Consider the following 23919-nt stretch of genomic DNA (forward strand, 5'->3'; position numbering starts at 1 on the left):
AACAAGATGGCAGACCATAAGGTCTTGTCTACATGGGGATGTTACAGCAGTGTAACTTTAGTTTACAGTGCCTTGCAGTCCCACACAACCTTTTATGTAAAGTGAGGTATTTGGCATCTTAGGCCACAGTAAGCAATCCCCCTGGGAACAGGAGTAACTGCCTATCACAGGGAGTTTGTTCCCTTTAGGATTCCTGCTTCTGTCAGACCTCCCATTGTTATCCTACACTGCATTGCTTCACTCCTGCATCAGCTTGTCTGTGTATCTGTTTTTTCCACAGCTCCAGGTGAAAGTAACTTAAAGGACTTACTGGTACACAGGGCAGCTGGGCTCCCAGGCAAGGTGTGGGGCGGCTGCTCTGGGCCCCAGAAGGGGCTGGGCCTCAGGCAGGAGGGGCAGGGCTGGAACCAGACTCCCCCAGCCAGCCCTTCAGCGCTGCCCGGCCCATGCTGCCCAGGGTTCCAGTGGCGATTTAACGGGCCTGGGGTTCTGGCCACTGCTGGGAGCCCTGGGCCATTTTAAATCGCCAGGCCCCGGGCAGCTGTGACTTTTGCCCCCACCGTCAATGGCCCTGCCAGCACGGTAGGTCTTTAACATCAGCTGTGTACCGGTGGCCACTTTCTTACCGGTACGCTGTAGTGGCCTGTACCGACTTACTTTCACCTCTGTCCAGGGGTCATGTTGACAAAATGTAACCTCGCCATTGAAATGCAAGCACTCAGCCTCAAGTGCTCCCTTTGATAAGAGGTAGTGGTGGGTTCACTTACCACTAGAGGAGCCATGCACCCCCACCCACCATGCTGCTGTGTGGACTGGACTGCACTCTTTGGAATGATGTATGTCCTATCCCATCGTGAGAAGAGTCACTGAAATGCAGACATCTAGAGGACACTGTCTGAGCAAATGAGGAAAAGGGGGCATTACCAGAGCTGGTCCAGGGTTGAGTGGGAGCAAAGGAGCTATGGGAGGAGTACTTGAAGGCACGGGACCAGAACAAGACCTCCAATAATGCTCCCACTACCTTGCCCATCGCATGAGAAACTGGACTGCATTTTTGCAAATGATGCTACTATTGCACCCAAGAATGAGTTTTCCATAACACACTCCAGATAACATGGCAAGTATCCTTGACACCACATAAGGGATCCCACTAGGAGGAGATTTTTCTAGAAAGCAAGAACTGTATGATCGAGCAGTCTCAGAGGTTACACAACAATCCCATGCAAACAACCAGACAAACTGCTGTGGAAGAGAGCTCTAAAAGCAACCAACCTGAACATGCTGCAGTTTAGTGCTCTGATATCATGTGAAATACAATGTATGGGGGATTTCTGAGTGCTCATTGTCCATCACTCTTAACTAATATATGCTAGATAACATATATATCATATTAATATTATGTATTATCCACACTATGTATATGTGGTGGTTGATACACACACACACACACACACACATATAGGGTGGATAATATATACCTATGCATTAAGCACCAATAACATTAAGCACAAATATTGTAACAGTGATATAGCCTAAACTGGCTTATACCATAATCCTGTTCATTTATGCCAAGTATCCCATAACTCCTTGCATTTGCTGAAATAAGCATTTAGCATAAGCAGATAGATACCAAGATACATTTGCTTTTATGTCTTAGTACAAGCTAGGGAAGTCCCTTCATGGATCAGTACCTGGAATGCTAGTATCCAAAACAAAGATAAGGAAGGAACAGAACAAGTGAGGGAACTGGAACAGACTGATCGGTTGGATTTTAGTGATGTGTAAAGAGCTATGTAACTTGTAAAATCATCATATAAATAATACCAGCTGAAATGTGAATTTTGGGAGCACACCTGCTATGTACAGTGAATGCAACTGTGCTGCATGATACAGCTTCCCTGAGACTGGTATCATATACATTTTCCATGCTATGTTATAATTGGCTTAGAGCAATAAACCTGACGGACATTCGTTTTTGGCCTCTTGAACACATTTCATAACAAATCAAAGGGTGGACAAGCAATTGACTATCCAGTTTATCAAGAACCACTATGCTGGGCAGAGCTAGAAGGCTCTCTCCACTTGCTTGACTTTTAATGCCTTTCCCCCACAATGTGCTCAAAATGGCATCCATGCTGGAGGTTTAAAGCTATAAAACTTTATTTCCCTGCAGTATCATAACCCACAACCACTGAACACATTTGCTACCTCCAAACCCTGCTTCCCACCTTGCTTCCTGCTTGCTCCCCCTCTGCCCCATCCCTTGCCAACCTCCTGCCCCTCACTCATGATGCTGGAAACAAGGAGTTTAAAATAAATAAAATGTACTGCATAGCAGTCCTGTTTATAGTAGGAATGAATGCAGAAAAAAAAAGGCAATAGAAAAAAATTGACTTACTGTTTTATAAATGCCCTCATCTTTTAGCTAACTTGAGATCTGAAGAGGTAAGTTGCCGCAAACAAGCTTTAGAGACATTTCAAAATGCATATATTTGTAGCCATTATTAAGCATTCCTGGCTATCTGAAACAATTATTGAACAATACTCTATTTTTGTATTTCAGTGCACTTTATGCTGATCTGTGGGTGTCATAAAAGAAAACATAAGGCGAGGATAGTGCTCTATTTTGGCATGTACATTGCAAGGCACTGCTGCTCTCTTGGGACTACTCATTCAGCTACCATTTCCCTTCCATTTCTGCACCAGCTGCGGCAACACCATCCTGGTACATAGTAGTGCTTCCTATCTTCCCTTCTATGACTCCTGCGAGCCTGCTTCAGGGTAACATCCTCCAATGTCAGCACAGCCTGCAGAGGTGCACATGCAATAGCTAACCTGTCCCCAACTGATACAGATTAACACGGCTACCACTCTGAAACCTGTCCCCGACTGTCCTCCATCCAAACAAGCCCCCCACACTTAAAGCCTAAAGGCCTACGCCCAACCATTCCACATACCTCATTCAGCTAAAACCACCACAGCCCACTCCCCCGCCCCCGCATGCACCCACCACCACCCTCACACCAGCATTTTCATAAGGTTCTTATACAAGAGGGATGTAATCTGCAAAATGCCTTAACCTCTCAAAGCAAACCCCACAGTGCAAAAAGAAGATGGAAATAGCATTGTTGCTGGAACAGTGGACAATAATTACTTGTGCTTTTTCTGTTTTCCCTCAGAACTTGCAATGCCTCTGTCCATGAACACGGGAGGCTTGTCAGTCACTGAGCGGCTGACTAAACTCCAAAGAGAAAAAAAGATGATAACAACAAAGGAAATGTTCCAGGACCTAGTGACTGCAACCCAAGGGAAGTCCACAAAGGCAGAAGTGTAGAAGGATGGGTTTCTGGAGCACTCAGAAAGGCTCAAAATGGAGTATGTGACCCAGGAGGGGGACTTGAGGAAGACAATGCCAAGGCAAATAGCTGTGATGGAGCACCGTTTGTTACGAAGGTCAAGCACAACATCCCATGCCAGCACTGTTCTGCAAACAATGGGAAACAAACCATACTGGGACTACCATTTCAATCAACCACATAGCCAAGTAGTCTTCTGCATCCTGAAATTCTGCAGCCACTACTGGTCACCCCAATGCTGCCTCACTATCCTGTCCCACCAGTCAAGCCCAGAAGTGGCAATCCAGTTGATCAAGCCCAGAAGTGGCAATCCACCAAGTGAAGCTGCTCCAGATAAATGCCCTGCAAAACTAACTGCTCCATTTCTTCCTCCTGCTCCTCCTCCACCTGTTGCCGTATTGCTGCGGCATCTAAAGCTGCTGAGTCAAATCCATCTGCCTGTGCAACTGCATTATCCAGGTTGTATTAATGACTGTCAGGATTGCAGAACTCAGCAGTGTGCCCTCCGTGCTGCCTGACAGCATTCTGAAAGTGGCGCTTTCAAAATGATGGGGTTCCAAGAGAGAAATCGTGGGTGTTTTCTAATTTGATCCCCAATCCCAGAATTCCTGTAGGTTCCTACAGGTTTTTGCTGTGTTTCCCAGTAGATGTTATAAAAGCATATTTATCAATAAAACTCAATGGATAGAAAACTGGACAAGAATTCTGTTAGAAGGAACAATGGATTCCAGCTAAGCAATATAAATATTGGGCCCTTTACTGTCACATTTACTCATGTGACTGGTCCACTGAAATCAATGGTGTGAGTAAAAACTACGTGCGTGAACAAGAGTTGCAGGATAGGATTCCTGGCTTGCTGGAAGTCATGTGGCAATACATTGTATCTGTACATTCTTGTGGACTAACAGCTGAGGGGATTTCACAACATAGCTGGATTGAAAATGTCAGAGCTCTTTTACTCCATAAGAAGATATGAAACAGAAAGACTTGGCTGTTTCTCTTCCCTTTTAAGTTAAGACTAAGCTATTGCTCTAGACACAGAGGAATGTCTTCCTATGCTCATTCTATTTTTTTTCCTGCTTACATTTTAGAAGTTTATCGGCAAAAGAACAAAACGTTCAACAGAAAAAATTATTCATAGAAAAACCCAGTATTTTTCTGTGTCAGTGACCATGAACCATTATGAGTGGGCTCTGGGCCTGATCAAAGCCTACATAAGCCTCCCATTGACTTCAGTGGGCTTTGTATCAAGCCTCGATCCACTGACTACAGTGACTCTAATTCAGAAATGCTTAGATTATAACAATGAGGACCAAACAACTACATTCATACACAAGAGTACGTTATGAATTATCCATAGATTCATATTACCATAGTGGTCTGCTTTTCCCCCGATAGATATTTACACTTTACAAATGACTAGGCTTTTGGCACTTGGTGCAGGATAAGTAGCATTACTCAACTAATTTTTCCAGCACTCCATTTGCAAAATATGCTTTATATTATGTCCCAGTAATGGAACTATTTCCCTATATCTGTATTCCACTTACTGAAATACACTGAGGTGTAACTCTAGCTTCATATCACTATCACTTGACTAGCTCAAGTATTTGGATGTCTTTCTGGATTTATTAACACACCAAGTTTAAAGTAATAACTATTTCTGTAGATAAAATCATGAAGGTATTGCTTTTCTAAGTAACCAGGTCCACACATGTTGAAGTGGAAACATTTCTTAGAATTTCTGACACTAGGTTCACATCTGAAATCTCAACAACTTTTCTCTCAGTTTAAAGAAGCACCCCAGTGAATACTAAGATAGAGCAGTATCAGTTGAAATACATGGCAAACCAGGAACACTGCTACTTTAAAAAAAAGTCTTTTTCTTTGCTTTAAGAATATATGGAATACAAAAAACCATCAGTAGTTTATGAATCCCTCCAGAATATAATCTAAATGTCAGAAAGTTATTGCCAGAGGCAGTGACTGTAGCAAGCTCCCTGTCATGGAACCATATTAAAGTCCATTGTTCAAGAAACAGGTCTTCCAGAGATATGAGACACCTTTAAAGTCAAGGCAACTGCACAATAATTGTCAGCGTCTTTATATGTAAATCACAGTGAAAGAAAAGCCAAACGAAGATAGCTCACAAAAGAGCAAAAAAAGAATAATTCAGGAAATGGAACCATTATAAGGGGTATTTTTTTTTAATTAAAGTGAATTTAATGCTGGTGAGAATTGCTGGGTTGACATCACTGGAAAAGAAAGTGTTTATTGTACAGGACAGGCCTGGCATAGGCAACAACATCACAAGATTTGGCACACTGCCCTACCACTGTGCCTCAGTCCTGATTGGAATGAGAATGTGGATCACTTTTCAAACCCATTCAGTCCTTATGTCTCTTCTGACATTGCCAACAGAAGTGCCAATTAGTGTCATGGATGTCCATCAAATATTAAATTGATGTTTTCTATTATGTCTTTCCCAAAAATCTCAATACTCTTGTAATGCCGTTTTACTCACAGAAAAGATTAATTTTAATCAACTTTAGGTAAGGTAGTAAGCCACATGGAAACAAATTTAAGGCATGATTTTCCACTCCCTGGTACCTCGTGTAGTCATTTACACATCGGCAAAGTGAACACAACAATGTAAAAGTCTATCATTCTGATTGGGCGGCATTTTACACCTCTGCAAAGATGTAACTTGGCACTATTTCAGGGACATTTATCTGTGTGGGTTGATACTGAGAGTGGGGTTGGTTGTATGGGGATGGAGGAGACTTTTGTGTTTTTATAGGGTGTTCAGTTCCGCTGGCTGTTTCATTTGGTTTTATAATTGGTGTCTGGGGGCCTAGAGTTCTCAGATAGGCATCCCTTTTTATTATTATAGAAAGCCAAATAAATAAATACAAATAAATATGTAAATAAGGTGCAAGGGAGTGGAGAATCAGGCCAAATGAGTTCTATTGTTGCAGAGCTGGTATAGGTTTAGTCAGAACCCACCCCTTCATTTGAGATATTTTGTTTAAGAATGATTGGTGAAGTATGCCATGTATTTTCTATGATCCTATGTTCCTCAACATGATGTTACTTAGAAGGATGCTGATATCATTTGAATGTTTAATCATTAGAGACTAAGATGGAAGGTGTAATGTAGAGATGAGTCCCACACAACACCCAGGATACAAACTCCACCAAAGGTTTTGGAGTTCAGACCCAGATTCCCCTCTTCAGCATGCAAGGGGGAAACTGCAACTTCTGCAGCCCCCCTACTTTTTATCTTCTCTCCATTATTATTTGTCCTGATAGGGTTGCTCCTCCCTTCTTGCTAATCTTTTAGATCTTGTTAAATGTTTTAGTGTTCCTGTATTTATTTTAATTATTTTCTCTGATGACTGTCCCCAAAATTTCTATAGTTCATATTCTAAGGGCTGCAAAGATTCCCACAGAAGGGAACTTTGCTTCAGCCTGACCAATCCTCAGGATAGTCAGGCTGTTTTGATGGCTGCACATCTGCTTCATGGTCAAATTTCTTAGATGGGTTAGGGAGCTAACCATATTCCCTCCACTATGACCTTTCTAGGCTCTCTGTGAATCCTGATTCCCCTTCCCCTCTACCTCCAGTGAGACCTGAAGGCTAATAATATTGGGGCGGGGGTGTCAAAATAATAACACACAGCTGCCATCACAGGGGAAGATACAGAGGGGTCGGCAGCTGCAGGGGTTCATTGTACTCCTCAAAAGACACTTGTGGAGGTGTCATGGTGGATTCAGTTGCACCCTTCCACAGCAGGTCTCTATCTCTCAGCCTGGTAGTCAGCTAGGGAGATCCGTCCTGAAGGAACGTTAAGACAGGCACTCTTCCCACTGCTACTTCTGACGTGGAGGGAGTGGTGTTATTGACTCTGTTTCTAGGGGCAGGGCACAGAGCTATTGGGAATGGAATCGCTCAGTGGCTGCAGTATGGTCAGTGTCCATACTCAGGCTCTGCTTACTTCTCTGCACGTGTACAACTCGGCTGGGTCAGAGATCTGTGGGTAGGAAACTGAGGCACTGAGAGACTAATGACCAGTTTTTAAAGATATTTAGGCACCTCATTCTCATTGATTTCATTGGGAACCAGGCACCTAAATACCTCTAAAAATCTGACCCTAAGTGACTTACCCAAGGCCACACAGACTATTTGTGGCAGAGCAGGGAATTGAATCCAAGTCTCCTAAGTCCCAGGTTAATGCCCTAACCTCTGGGCAATCCTTCATCACTTGCTAGGGCCAAAATTTTCAAAACTAATTGGTGAGTTTTGGTGCCAAACTTGAGACACTTTAAAGTGCCTCCTTTACAGAAGGTAGATGCGCTGCTCTTTATGAAAATCACCCTTCCCCTCTTTAAGGCATCTCAAGCTGGGGACCCAAAAACTGAAGCACTCGGAACTGCCAGTCACTTTTGAAAATCTTGGTCTATCTGAAGCTCCTTTTAAAAATGGGCCCGGAGGTCTTCTGAAAATCTGTCCCCACTTGTGAGTGCTGAGTGTGAAAATCTGGCCCTCTGTGGAAGGCACCCTGCACAGGTGCTGAGCTTAAGCTTTGCCTGTCCACACCTCTTCCAGCAGTGCTCAGCCACCTGCAGCACTGAACCTTTAGGGGGTCTTCCCCCTCTTCAGTTCACTTTATACAAGAAGCTCATAAACACCTTCCCATGCACCTAAGTAACTCAAGTCCATGTACAACAAATTATTAATTTAATGTGTCAAAAGGACAATAAAAGCCACTGCACCCCAACTATAGCCACCCAAACAGAAACCCCTTTCTGTTCCAAAAGACTGAGTGCCATATGGATCTTGCAGCAGAGGGGCAGACACATGGGGGGAGGGCACGTAGGGTCATGTACCCCACCCCACCCCCGATTTCTCAGGCCGCCTCTCGCTGGGATGCCCACCAGCGAGGGGCTTCAGCTGCACTCACCGTGTGTCCATCCAGCGTGGGAAGGGAGGAAGGAGCAGGATGGCCGGCTGTGGGCTAACCGCCCCTACCCCCCACACACTACACTGTGCTGCTTCTCCTTCCCTGCGACTGGAGTCCTATCGCTTCCTGGGGCCTGTTTGGCAGACGGTCTGCTGAGGTGAGTCAGAGGAGCATCTTTGAGATCAGGTACAGGAGCTGCGACGTGGTGCTCAGCGCCAGGCAGCTCAGGTGGAGCCCCATCCAGCCCAAAAGCCCTGGGGATGAGTGAGAGGAGCAGACTGGGGGCTGGGAGTGGGAAAGAGGGGGTGGACTCTGCTGTTGCCACTGCTGGGGGTGCATTGAAGCAGTAGCAGAAGCCTCCAATGTGCCTATCAAGGAGAAGGCAGTTTGGGGGGTATCATGTTCCCCCCCCCACCCAACAAAAAGTGACTGATAATTCCCCAACCTCCTTGTTAACGGAGATGACCCAGCCCCCAGCACCATCGCCCCCCACCCTGATGGGGCACGGGGGTCTGTGCATCCCAATTGTGTTGCCCCTTTTGTTTGTCTTGTTTTGAACACTTGCTTAATGGATTGAGGATAGCTAAGGCAGGGAGGGATGCCTGCAAGCTCTGCACGGGGCTGGCCAGCCACAGGACAGGGAGCAGGAGGAGGTAGTTGCTCTTGTATGTTGTCTACATACATATCAAGTTTTTTCGGGGGCCGGGGGGAGGCAGAGGCAATGCGTGTGGCGGTCACATGCCCCCACAGAACCTTTCAATTGCGTGCCCCACCCTCAATCCGCAGTTACCTGTCACCTCTGCCTTGCACTATGCTCAGGAAGTCAACAAGTCAGCCTGTGTCAGATCAAGGTGGAAGCCAATTCCATTCCCTTTCTCCTCTGACTATGGGGCCCTGAAGTTCTCTCTTAAATACCTAGGCTCTGTGAGGAGGAGGAATGGTTTGCTCAATATCAGAGCCAGCAACAGAACACAGATCTCCTGAGACCGAATCCACTCTCCTAACCACTGGGCCACATTGCCAAAGAGTATCACACTGAATGAATTAGAAGCTAATGCAGTCTTTGGAGCACATGCATAATATACTCCAGACACAATATATTGCTAAGTAAGTTGATAGCCACAGTCTGTGCTAGCTGAAGTACTCAGGGGGTCTTCAGTTGTAGCCTCCCTGAGAGATCACTGCAATAATTGAATCAGGAGGTGACAGAGGCATCTACAACAATAGTGACATCAGGCAGAATGGTCACAATTTCCTTGACACAAGCCCAGATGGGGGGGGGGGGGAACACACTTTTGGCCACTGTGACTTTCTGGATAGCCAAAAGGCAGCTAAGATCCACATTAGCCACCTGGGGCGTGATGCTCATTTACTCTGTGGCCCCTTTACGTCAACCTGGCAGAGTAAAGGCGTCTTACAGTGGGTGCACATGTAATTCAGGAGCATCAGCCTGCTAGAATCTGAATGCTAAGAATAGGCAAGAACATCCCTCAGAAGAAGCAATGCAACAGAAAGGACAAAGCATTGTACAAGCAATAAAAAGAAAAAAAGCAAGGTAGGGTTGAAAAATAAAACAAATAAAAATCCCTAATGATGCACACAATAAAAATAAATCAGTTACTCTGAGGTTTTTTTTTTTTTCATTTACTATCCATTAGGTTTTCTTACATTCCAAATAGGAGACTTCCATGTGAGACACAAGACAAATTATTAACATTCCCTAAGTGCTCCGGAGAGCTGCTTTCCTCGGATTCATTTTTGTACAGGGACATCTCAAACTTTAAAGTTCTCATTCAGGTTTTAGCTCCTGTGATATTTTTTCTGTCACAATGAAATCGTACCAGCATCATTAATGAAGAGAAATCATAGACAAAGCACATGAAAAAGCCATAAACACAGACAGCCTTATTCTTCCCTCACTTACATGAGTGTAAATCATTTCCTTCTTGAAGTCACTGTTTGGTGCTATAAAACTAGTTTTAATGACTGGAGACAGAGACAGCAAAAATGCGGAAACAACCAATTCTCAATATCACAAAGTTAGGCTCCTATCTTACAAACACATTTTTGCATGTTCTGATCTTTGCTACCATGAGTAGCTCCATTGATTTCAAAAGTTAAGCACATGCATAAGTGTTTGCAGGATTGCAGCCTTGATATGTAGTTGATCTTGAAAGAACGCTAATATTTTAATTTTTTGCTGTGGCATGGCAAGAAGATGCCAAGTGCTGTCTTTTTACTGCCCAGTTCATGAAAGTCAGAAGGCAACTAATGACTGCACATACCTGTGGGGAAATATTCGCTCATTTTCTTCTTGAAAATTTTGTAGTCGACCTCCAAAAAGACGCAGAAGATGACACGATCCAGCTGTAAGAAACAAAATTATTCATAGTGAAACTAGAGTGATAATAAATGTTAAGAATAATATTTAATAATAGCACAGAAATGTTTGAACTGACATTTTGTATGCCAGCTAAGTGGAAAAACATTGTTTTGTGTTTGTTGTATGAGCTGTATTGTAATATACAAAACACCATTTTTCACTGCAGTTCACTACTGTGTTCTTTGCTAAATGCCTACTGTTTATGCAAAGCACCTCTGAGCATGGTATAAATGTGCTCTGGCATTCCAGCTGAGTACCTAGATGCAGTGTTTGATGGAAGAGTCACACAAGGGGTGTCTAGCATAAGTACAATAGAACAAATGGGTAAACAAAGAGCTCTTTATTCAATTTTTGCCCGACAAACATATCTGCAAAACTGTTTAGCATTTTAGAATGGCTTGAAAAGCTTTTGTGTCTTTTTAATTAACTTGAAACTATTTACTCTCTATATAATATAGCCAGAAATGCAACAAAAACAAAAGCTGTTTACAGAACAAACAGCACACAGGGTAAATAAAACATTTACTATGCCATACAGTCAGTGAGGCCAAGTATATAAATGACACCATAACACATAATGTGTGCAGCACCCGCCACCTTTTAAAAGTAAATTGCCTTGGAGATCATTACATGTGAAAAGGTTTCTCTTAAAAAGAAAGAGAGAGCCAGAGAGAGAGCAACAACTAAAGACTGAAAAATTGCAGGAAGCTCAATTCAACCCTTGCTTATGTTTGTACCAGTCAGGGTAACCCAGGGCACCGGGCCCCAGCAGCAGAAAGATCACCGACAACGGGGATGCAACACCATGTACCCAACACATGTCCAGCCTGCACTTAGCCAGCGTTTCCGCAAAAGCAAGTGCTGCTAGCCAGAAAGATCAGAGAAATGAGGATTCAGCCTCTATGCTGACAAGTCCCTATGGAGACCTCACCACTGTTTAAAGCTGCCCTCCCCCTAGTGGAACCTCCGACAGGGGCACATGCTGCCTTCCCCTGATGGTGAATGAGTTTGGGGCGCTAGAGCCATTGTGCAGCTCAGGAAGAACAAAGAACTGCCAACATGGAGAGAAAAAAAACAAAAAACCCAACCCTCCTCCTAATCCTTACTAGAAAAACTTGGCCTTTCAGAAAAGCAGCTTCTTGGTAGAATTTAAGGGCCAGATCCTGTCCTCAAATACTTATACACAACTCTCCTATCTCAGTGCAGAGAAATCCATCCTTTCATTCCTCCACGTAGCGCAACGTCTATTTACTCTGGAGTGAAAGTGCCAAAACAATGATGGACGAAAGTTATGCTGGACAGTGGTAATGGCTACCGGTGAGTGAATCTTTGAATCAAAGAGAATCACAGCCCTTGATCAAGTCAATGTGCAAACCCGTCGTAGACTCAACTCAAGGAGCAATGGAGCCCCTTTAAGTAGTGAGACAGCTGGAAATGGGTGGCTAGCAACCAAGGCACTTGGCTGCATGGAGAGGCCTGATCAGAGCTAACCTAGATCAGCATGGATTTCCCTGGTGGAAAGCACAGGGCTAGGACACTGGTTTTGTAGGCTGCAAGTGTTAGAGGCAAAATCCAGCAGGCAGCCTGGAGAAACCTGTGAGCAAGACTCTGACAGGAAGCAGAGAGTCAGAGCTTCTTGAGCACAGAGTTTGCTGGGGAGGCACAAGGTGGTATTTCTGAGCAAGGAAATTGCCTGCTATTGTTTGTTTCTATTGTATTCAGAGAAACAGGACTTGGTGCACATGCTTTGTAAATAAACAAGATTACACCAGAGAAATACTGGATTTGTATCATCAGTTTCTCCTAATGGGAACAATCCTGAAGGGACTGAATATTAGCTAACTGCTCAGGTCAAAGGGGCAATGATACAATGTTTTAGAATGGAAGGCCCCAATCCAGCAAACATTTACATAGGTACTTCGCTTTATTCATGGGAGTAGTTCCACTGAAGTTAACAGGGCTACTCACAAGAGCAAAGTGAAGTGTGTGTGTTTGCAGGATTGGCGCTTTACGCTTCATTTCCCTAATTTATATTTATTGTAAAAGTTGATTTCCCCAGTGATCGTCAGGCTATCCTACATCATCATATTCTATCTTCACCTCCTGGGCTTATTTGACCGGATACTCGGATACTAAGTGATGGGTATGACCTAAGGGTGGTGACAGACAGCCTAACAAGGCCCTGCTCTACAGGCACTTATACATCAGAGAATTAATTTTAGTCATGCACGCAGAAGTCTATGGTGGTCTCTGCAGTCTCGGTGTGTCTAGTCTGTTATAGAGTCCACATTTTATTTTAATTTGGCTTTATTATATGCTCTCTCTCTTTTTTTTCCTGTACACAGTTGACACCCTTAAAATATTCCCTGAGCTTGAAGGATTCTCGTGTTTCTAATGCAATGCTCTAAAAACAAGGAATCGCTCTGGAAATGGCAGTATCTTTCAAACTGGTGGAACTTTTCCAGTGTCCTCACTGTACATACTCTATTTATAAACCTGTTCAATTTCTTCTCAGTGTGTGAAAAAGTGTCCTGTTTTTAAGTATGCATAAAAATGCTGTGATGACAGCTCAAATCCTGTGTTTATCTGATTGAATGGCATGTGTTGGCAGATAGTAAATCTGAAATTAAACCAAATTCTAGCATCCTGCCAGTCACTGAATATTTTAGCTGACATACCCAGCTAAAATAATTTGAAATTAGCTGTGGAAAGTAACCCTTGTCCTCACCCCTTCCATTCCAACCACATCAAGTAAAGGTTTAATCCAGCATAAAAACACTTGCCTGCTGACTCACAAAAGTGCAGCAGGACTTTTGGGACCTGCATTTGAGCTGGCTACTCCATATTCTAGAGGGAAAATCTCCTGTCTTGTGGTTGTGGAATGCCAGCTTGATTAGGTATTTCATGCTGCCCCTTCACTGAGGGAAGAGAAATAATATTGAGGCACTCTACTTGGTATGCTCAGGGAATCTCCAATGTCTTCTTGCAGGTGCTAGCTCTTCCACAGCTGAATGAATACCACTCAATTGAGGAAAGGGTTTAAAGGGGCTGCAACTTGAGGGTATTCAGGCTCATCCTTGATTGACAGCTCTGTTCTGAAGGCTAGTCTTGGATGCACCCTTCCCCTCTCAGAGCTTGATTAAATTCTGCTCCCTGCACATCTGTGAATAGGTGGATCAAAGAACCCAAAAACTAAGAGCTCTGCATCACAGGAGGCAGGGAGTTAAATTGCATGAGTCCTTTGCTTAGCAGGGAGCTTTACAGCTCCAGGCTGTGGAACATATTGATTTTTTTCCCTTGGGAACCTATTCTACTTGACAGGCACCATTTAAGGGTGAGAGGCGTACCTTTCTTCTGATTTGGTTAGCTGCACCTGATGCATGATCTACAGCCTTCTAGGCCCTGTGTTACTTAGAAGACTGAAGCTGTTTTACACTGGACTGAATCCTGAGTCAGACATTAAGACCAGGTACTTTATTAGAAGGACACAGTGAACTTCAAAATCACATTGAAAATGTTTAACTGACTATGGCTACATGTAACACCTAAGATGATCATAACTTGAAGCTGGTGAGGAGGAATATTGTATCCTATTTAGTTAGTTTTGTTTCCAATGTGAATTTGAAAGCACTTTGTGTTTAGTGAGTTTCACCATTTGGTTGATGGTTACTGTCTTGTGAGCTTGCAATGATAACGTCTTTCTGATGTACTGCTCTGAGGGGAGATCACGTGCATGCTCTTCCCTGGCCCTTGCAAGAAAGTGTTTAACAGTAACATAGCTGCTGATGCCCCGCTTGGTGCGAGCAAGGGATCTGTGTTTCCCTGGACTCCCACACAGGGCCAGGACGAAACAGGAGCCTGGGGCAGCCAGAACCCCCTTCTTCCCTCTCCAGGACGTGCCATGGTCAGGTAGCAATAGGACTTGGGGTGGGCAGAAGCATTCTTTACTTCCCAGGCCTTTTCTACAGGTCTAAGGAAGGCATTTATTTAGGGTTGCCAGCTTTGTAATATTTAAAAACTGGACACTCCAGCCGGAGTGCTGGAACCTCCCCTTCCCCACCCTCTCCTCCTGAAGACCTGCCTCTTCCCCCCAGGCCTCACTCCTGCCCTGCTTCTTCCCCCAAGACCCCATTCCTTCCCCATGAAGCCTCACACCCATTTGTTCCTCTTTTCCCCTCCCTCCGTCACCCACTGCTTTTCCCCTCTCCCTGCGTGGGTCAGGAGGGACTCGCCTGGGCTGGGAGGTGCAGCCGCCTGATGCAGGTAGGAGGTGGCCCTGGCTGAGTAGGGGCTGGCATGGGTGATGACTCTGCGCCTCCCTGCCACCCCCACCTGCAGTAACTGGACTTTGAGTGTCCTGGTCAGTAGATCTGACTGGACACTGTCTGACTGGACTGTCCAGTAAAAAATGGAGCACCTGGCCACCTTACATTTATTTCACTCAGGTCTATTCATTAATCATGGCCTCTAGCCACAGCATTATTTGTATCTGTCACTGGTGGTATGGTGTCAGTCAATACCAGCATTAGTCTGATATTTTCTTTGGGGTATTGCAGAATTGTACATATATATCCAAACCCCTTTTCGTGCAGAGGTTTAAAGAGAGAGCTCTGTGCATTTTAGTGTATATATTTAGTATTATTTATATTCTGGTAGTGTCTTGAGGCTCCAATGGAATAAGGTCCTATTGTACACTGTACATACACATAAAAAATAATCCCTGCCCCAAAGAATTGACAGTCTGAATATACAAGAGACACAAAGGCAGAGAGAAAAGAAGTATTATTATCCCCATTTTACAGATGTGGAACTGAGATACAGAGACACAAAGTAACTACCCATGGTCACAAAGGAAGAGCTGAAAACGGAACAGAGATCTCCTGATTCCCAGTCTAGTGCTTTACCCAAAAGAGTCACTGTGTTCTAGTGACATTAGAACATTATAGCCTGGCCACTTAAAATCATAGAAGTGTAGGACTGGAAGGGACCTTGGTAAGTCATCTAGTCCAGTCCCCTGCACTGAGGCAGGACTACGTATTGCCTAGACCATCCCTGACAAGTGCTTATCTAACCTGTTCTTAAAAACCTTCGATGAATGAGATTCCACAGCCTCCCTAGGTCGTTTGTTCCACTCTTAACTACCCTCACAGTTAGGAATACAGCAGCCTGACTGCTGAGCAACACATTTCACCGGCTCACCACTGAACACAGAGTTGAGGTTACGGGTACTATCGCCATTTTCAAAGCCCTGCCTGGCATTGGTCCTGGCTCCCTGAGAGATTGGCACTTACTCTATTTATCTATCTTAGGTACAAATGTGTGTGGTGGGGGTCCACCGGCACCCAACAATGGCCCATTCTGCACCTGCTCTGCCTCTTCCCCCGAGGCCCTGCCCCCTGCTCACTCCTCTCTGCCCCCTCCCCCTGCCACTTGCCCTTAAGGCAAGTAAAAAGTGATGGGGCCAAGCTCCCTCCCCCACTTCTGGCACCCATGTTGTGTACCACTTAAGTCCTTAAAATAGGAGTTAAGTGGTGCATAGGCATCACGCTCACCCTCAATATAGGGTTAATTTGACTATTGATGAACAGTGTGCAACTTTCCATAATGAAACTCACCTGCTTTCAGGTTTCATTACAAACCTAAAATCCAAGCCCAGGTTTATGAAGGTTCACAAACCTTTTGAGCAAAAGCGTATTGAGTTTCAGGCAAACCAGGGACAGGTAAGTTTTAGGCAAACACAGGCCAATGCCTGGGCCACCCTTCAACGCTCTTGCTTTCTACACAAATATTTATGCTTTCAAAACAAAAAGTATTGGTTTTGAGGTTCACCACTTTGAGTTTGGGGGTTCTTTGACCCTGAACCTCAAAGCAAAACTGTGGGTGAGAGCCCATATTCCACCCCTCCTGCCAGGGTGGAACTGCAGAGTTTGCATTGCTCTAATAATGGTATACATTTAGCACTGTCACTTCACCCAGGGAACAAATAGCTGTAGAAGGCTAGCTGTGAGGAAGTAACTTCTTATTTAAGACAAAAACACCCACAAAGCAAAATTATTATTGGTCTGATATTCTAGTTTATGATTTTTCTTCTGCCTGGAGTGAAAAGTAATTAAGAGACCAAAGCCAAAACAATCACCTGACCTTTATTATGAGTTTAAAAGATTAATATAAACAACAGCATTTAGATGTATTGTCTAAGCTTCACAATAATCTGTACCCCTAACAGGATATGCAATGGTGATGCACTGAGCCATGAAATCAAGATAAATGCAAAACATTGTCAAAACAGCCCTCACTGGCTGATCAGTAATCCTGAGGGCAGGAGTCCTTTTACCCAAATCACATGAAGAACAAATTAACTCTCTTGTGGGTATCACATATACCATCAATAATTATTCTGGCATAAATTTATGGCACATTTTAAAGCAAATGAATAACACTCGCACTTTCCACTTGGGGTGATTTTCACCATAGATCTCAAACACGGGTACGCAATACAATCTGATTAAATGTATGGTATAACTGTGGCACAGAGCGTTACATAACATGCTCACAATCACAAAGAATGCTAACAGCAGAATAGCACTAAGACCCAGATCTCCTCAATCCCAATCCTATATTTTATCCCTTGAACCAAGCTGCTTCTGAAATAGGCCTTGAGATTCATGTATGAGGGGAACTGAAACATAAAAGACTAAATTTAGACCTGATATAAAGAGATCCAGTTTCACTTAATACCATCAATTTTTAATCTGGCACATTATTTCAATGCATACTTTCACTGAGCAAATCCATTACAAATCCCTTCTCTAAATCAGAGTGTTTGTCTTTACATCAGAAAGCATGTTCCCCTCTAGAGAGCACACTGCAAGTTTTCAGTATTTTCTCCTTCCCATTTACTCTGTATTCAAGTGTGTTTACAGCATTCTCTTCCGGCGCCTGACTGTGCTGAGGTGTTGTTCACTTTATTTTTGTTAATGAATCATTTGTCATTCAACTGCAGCAGCTTTCCAAACATTCGAAAGAAGCAATCTGGATTTCAAATAGAAATAGCTAAAAATCAAAATAATGGTAATTCCTGAGCAAATTTGCAAGTTGGCGTCAATAAAAGCTTGCTTGTCCTAGCTATCTGTTATTGCATCTGATCACAAGACTGAAACAAACAAGAATTAAAAAAACCCAACTCCTCCAATTGTTTACCGTATGATCACTTTCAGTTTTTAAATATAACATACAAGGCAGGAACTACTTGCTGCAGTGGCCCTGTTGCAGTGCGGATGCTGCAAAAGAGAGATGATAGCATGTACTGCTAACAAAGACAGATTATAAACTGATTGGTTGTTAAAAGCACCGCATGTCTGCTCTTTTGGTCAACGGTTAAAAGTTGCTCAGTAACTGAAAGAAGAAACAAACCTATAAAAGCTACCCAGTGTTTAAGGAAACATCTGGGTTTATTTATTCTGATAGCAACTGAAACTCATCAGTAAAGGGGCAAGATAGTACTTTAAAAATGCATTTGTTTTTACCAAGATATCCATCAGTCTACAGAATTCAGTTTTATGCCACACAAATATGATGACATAAGCGCCATTAATCGTTTTCAGCTTAATACCCACTGCCCCTTGAAGATACATGTTTGGAATATCAGAAGATGACCTCCATTTTCCACAGTTACCAGTCATAGGGCGCTGACACAGCCAAGATAATCCTGTATTCAGCCATACTAGGGGAATGAATGGATTCTGATGAATGTAATTTGCTATCTCAATGACAAATGGCAAATGTGAAGAGAGGGTATGCATGCAAATATAACTGTGATAAATAAGGGCTTGTGAAGGATAGTACTCAGGAAGTATCTGGCAGACAGTTTTACAACAGTTATGCATTTCTCAGGAGATAAATCATCATCTTAAATTAAGTTATCATTATACCTTCATTGTGAATCTCCATTGGAGTAAGACTGCATCATGGCACAAAAATCAAGCAAAATTTTGTAATCAATGAGCTAACTTTTACCTCTATTCTCTTGTTTTAGGACATAAATTATTCAACGCCACAAAGATTAAACACAATATAGTATAATTGGGCCTACGTTTTCAAAAGTGACTGGTGCTTTTGAGTTCCTCAGAGTTTTTGGATCTCAATTTGACACAACTTAAAGGGATCTGATATTCAGAACACACAGAGCACCCACACTCTGATAATTAGGCACCATGTTGGACACCCAATAGTTGAAGCATCCAAAACCACTTGCTACTTTTGAAATTTTTGGTGGTTTTAGTATTTTACAAGCTGTTGTAATAAGAAAAGGAGTACTTGTGGCACCTTAGAGACTAACAAATTTAGTCTCTAAGGTGCCACAAGTACTCCTTTTCTTTTTGCGGATACAGACTAACACGGCTGCTACTCTGAAAGCTGTTGTAATGTTGAGTAATGCTTTGCAACGCTGAATGTGATAGTTTCTTCTCTCCGTGTATTATCAAAAGGCCAACATGAGATACAGCATCACTTGTCAAGAACCAGAGCTCTGTATTTATTACCTAGGATCAAAATCAAAGAATGCTTGAGGGCATATAGATCAGATTGGGAGCCTTTTATCAATTCTCCAGGATGTTCCTTGTGTTACATCTCTAAAAAATCCCTCTTTCATTACATTTCCATCTTGATGTGAAATTCTATTTTTTATTGAAAAATGGTTCACATTCTATTCAAATTGTAATTGTAAAAACAGACAGCCCCAAGGAATACAGATAAGAAAATAAGAAGACTTGCTGTACATAAGATTTGCAGAAAAAGAAAATATGCAACAGAATCTGGAAGGAGCATGTGTCCTGTTAAGTTGAATCACCTTGTTTATAAGTCATTGCAGACAAGAGGTGAAATAGAAATGGGAGATTCCCCTGTCTTCAGTGGGTCCAGGATTTCAACCAGGGTTTTTTGTTTGGTTTGGTTTTGTTTTTTTGAAGGGTATAACAATTTCTCACTTTCACACTTCTTGTTACTCAAAGAGATAATTGAAAACCCCCATATAAACCAAAGCACTGATAAATTTCAGTGCCTGTCTATCAACTCCCTTCAAATTCAAAGAGAATTTTTACATGTTTTCATTGATCTGACTGTATAAAATTACGACTGTGTGTGTAAACTTAACATTATATGGAGATCATCCTCCTTTCAGAAATCCAACACAATTGTGGCACTCAAAATAGTGAAACTGAAGATATTTTGGAGGGGGAGGGGAACTTACATGAATATACATTACTATTTAAAAATGAAACATTTATATTTACACACTTGGGTCCCCATCCTGCAAAGTTGGTTCATAACTTTAATTATGTGAGTAATGGATGGGACTACTTACATGTGCAAAGTTATAAAACATACCTAAATCTATGCAGGATCTGGCCTCAGTAATGTTTTCAATATATGTAATTAGGTTTTTAAAATCCATTTCAGGCCAAATAAAACTGACGCTATCCTTTTCTAAGGATCTCATGTTGAGTTATTGCCTCTATTTTTCATAGCTTATTTAATCATTCTAATCTTCATCCTGCATTTAACTAGCATTCAGATTGGGCCTGATCCAAAGCCCACTGACGTCAATGGAAAGACTCCCATTGACTTCACTGGGTTTTGGATCAATGGTATTATGCCCTAACTATCCTAGCAAGAAGACAATGATACATCAGAAATAGCATTTTTGACTCCAAGTATATCTGGGTAGCCAAAAATTCAGTAAGTGGCAACAAATTACACATTCAGTGATGGAGTGATAATTTACTAGGATACCTAAGTTATCTCACCATCGCTCCATGGCCCTCTTTGCCCTCTTTCTCTTTCACTTGGTTAAGATCATCTCTAGAGGTAATGCTGATATGAGAAATGAATAATTACTCTCTGTCATGATAATTAAAAAGTACATGCCTGCTACTAATGTTATAAATACATTAAATACATAATAAATGCATTACAGTTATAAAGCTATCACCCAAATATTTTGTTGTTCATTGTTAGGTAGAAATCCATCTTTCTGAAAAGCTCTGTACAAGAACGGGCACCACAGAGCACAACTCACCAGCAGCCACAAAGCCAGTGCCCGCATTAGAACCCACACTGAACCCTACACATGTAAATATTACCTTATCTCCCTCCTTGAAAGAAAATGTGTCACCAATTTAGCTGTCACTTGCAGAATTCACTTACAGATCAAATTAAACACAGTAATATGAGCCTTTAAAGACCATTTCTAAAGGACAAAAGCTGATTTGCTCAAAATACTAGTCCCTATCCATCTCTCTCATCCTAATGTAGGAGCTAATCTTTGTGATCAGAAAAAGAGGAGCCAGGGAGAGTAGGTGGCTAAGAATGATTTTCAGCACTACTGGAAGTGACTCCACTACTCCTGGGATACACAAAACAGTATTTCTGTGTCAGTGAAGAAAGTCAGTACAGGATCCTTTAACTTAACAAGTGCCATGTAAACTAGGCACTATTATTAAAACTTTTTATCTTCCTCTGTCCTACCAGACAGTTCTCCCTTCTTTTTGTACAAAATGTTTTACATGAAAGTAACTGCATCCAGTATTTGATTAAGACCTTGTTGTGGTTAGGACAAAATAATAAACTTTCACTGTGTTGAAGAAAAACTTTCACGGTGTTATGAAGAATTGTAGAATGACGAGTTACCAGCAATCCCCAACTCGTAGTGCCAGCCGTCCCATCTCTCTGCACCACCAACTAGCAGAAGGACCACCAATCCTATCTCTCTCCACCACTTCTAACAAGCAAGACTAGTAATCCCCAGCACATCCAGTAATAAGACTGATTAGGGTTTTGGCATATGATTGTGGATTCTGACTTGGCCAAACTGTCCCCATGTTAAAGATGATTAAGCAAGCTTGATATAATTGACAGACATCTTCAATAGAGGATATTGCAACTTTAATATACTTCATTCTAAAAACTCTGCTAGGATATAAATGTCAACTGTATTCCAACATTTTTATGGGGGGGGGGAAGAGAACCATCTCTAAGGAATTAATATAAAATTAATTAATAGATGGTAATAGAATGACAACTTTCCAAAAATCGTATATGTTCCAGCATTTTATTGAGTCTTACTGCCTAACCTTTGGTACAGTAATTCAGTACTATAAATACAGTACTATAATATGCATCTTCTAGATCTAATTCTGCTTCGTAACTGGAATGCCAAAGATGGCTGTTACTGATTTCTGCTACAGGTCACAGCGAAGATGCAGCAGAGGCAAACAGGCATTAATTTACATTTATTAGAGGGGAAAAGAAAACACCTCATTTGCATTTGTGCTATACGCTGCTAACCGTCCATTCTAGTTACTCACCATCAGGATAGAAGAGGTTCATGTTACAAGGATGTTGTTCACGTGCAATTGACAAGAGTAGCATAATTTATATCAACTGCCCAAATGCACTGTTGTGTACAAAATTCTCAAAACTATTTATTGTCAAACAGTCAATGCTAAATGCATAAAAATGTAACTGTCATTAATTCATGAAATAAAGTATGTTTGCACAGCGCTCTGGAAATGTAAAAGCACTTTGAACAGCAAGGGCTAACCATTATTATTTTTACTTGTGTGGCCTTACTATATAAACCATAAACCACTATCACCTCTTGTGGAAAGTTCCTTTGGGCCAGAGCCAAATCCTAGCACAGTATATGACACTTCTGATAAAATACAATATCTGTCAATGGTCCTATTTTGATTTCAGCTGAAAATTCTCTTTAAGACATTCATTGCAATGTTCTTCACAATATGTGTTAGGTAAAATGCACTTCATGGCTTTGCAATGATATACAGACATTTATGAAAATAAGCCAGTGTTTTATTGCATTTTTCTCATGTGCCTAAGACACCTAAGAATGGTTTTGCCTTCACCACAGTTAACCCTGACATAAACCGTGCTATAGGTTGTATGTGAGACACATGTTGGCCTAGTGGCCAAAGCACTGCACTGGGACTCCAGACGCATCCGTTCTATTCCTGGCTGGGTGATCTTAGACAAGTAATTTCCTCGCTCTGTGCCTCAGTTTCCCCATCTGTAAAGCATTTTGAGATCTGCTGCCAAAAAGTGCTATTTAAGAGTTACCTTGATATTATTATTATTATTACTACTATATAATCTCATTCTACAGCCACCGAGTTTCTCTCTGCTTTCCCCTTCTCTGATCAGCCAGCTTGTCTTCTGTTCCTTATGTCTGGATGACAGAGCAAACTGGCATAAATGTGGATCTTTCTCCTGGTGTGAGAGCCCAGAGGCTGCTCACAGAAGATTGCATTTTCAAAGGGCTCCCTTATCTGTACCTACAATATTTATGAGAACATCCATTTGCATAGCACTTGAAAAAAATCTACTTGTCTACTTGTGAATGGTGAGTAGGAAACTTGAACTAAGCTACCAGATTCTGCAGAATTCGGAATCATTTAATCATCAGTTATATTTTTGGCCCTTATAGTTTCATTAGTAACCTTTTAAATGTGAACAAAAGCAAACCAGGGCAATCTTTACTTCCTGAGTGTCTGCAACGATGTAGCCTCTATGTACTAGAGACAATGCATGAATGTAATCCCTTAAACAATTTAAGTAAAGATAATTAAGTGTAGCTCTGTCACCCCAACCACCAGCTATCTGAGCTGCAGTGCTAGCAACTTCAGTAAATGTCCTTTTAACTCCAAACATCTGAACTATTTGGCTTTTATGTCACCCTACATTGTCCTATGCTGTCAACCATGGGTTCATCACACTTGTGAGGAAAGTATAAAATAAGCAGAAACCAACAAAACGTTAACATTTTCATGCCTTGATTAGAGAATAGGAGAATGATGGGTTACAGCAGGATTGAGAGGCCACTGGCAGATTCCAGGCCTAGTATTTGTAGAGGCTTTGACTTCTGGCTGACCTGGCTGGGGAATATTCTGTCTGTGTCATAACTCTCCAAATCAGATAACATTTTATGCCTAGTTAATATTTGGTTAAACACACTCTCTTCCATAGTGGGAATTCATCTGGGTGGGTTTAATCTACCTAAGAACATTTAAAATAAATGATCTTATTCAAATGTAGTTAATAAGACTACCATTTATAGCTCATATGCTTATTTATTCAGAATAATAGTTTTATTCTTTAACTAAGAGAGAAGGAAAATTGAGAGGGGAAATATTTGACAGGGTTA

At 42.1% G+C, this 23919-nt stretch overlaps 1 protein-coding gene across 4 annotated transcripts in view; it reads right to left on the reverse strand.

The window, feature by feature from the left end:
* MACROD2 (mono-ADP ribosylhydrolase 2) overlaps window positions 1-23919 on the reverse strand; it is a 1526954-nt gene that overhangs the window by 357214 nt on the left and 1145821 nt on the right. For all 4 annotated transcript variants that reach the window (XM_074949635.1, XM_074949637.1, XM_074949636.1 and 1 more), the window contains exon 9: window positions 10606-10687. In XM_074949635.1, coding sequence (XP_074805736.1) covers window positions 10606-10687 — 82 coding nt within the window. The remainder of the gene's footprint in view (window positions 1-10605; window positions 10688-23919) is intronic.

The sequence above is a fragment of the Natator depressus genome, chromosome 3 (assembly GCF_965152275.1).
Source record: "Natator depressus isolate rNatDep1 chromosome 3, rNatDep2.hap1, whole genome shotgun sequence".
In the NCBI taxonomy this organism is placed as follows: Eukaryota; Metazoa; Chordata; order Testudines; family Cheloniidae; genus Natator; species Natator depressus.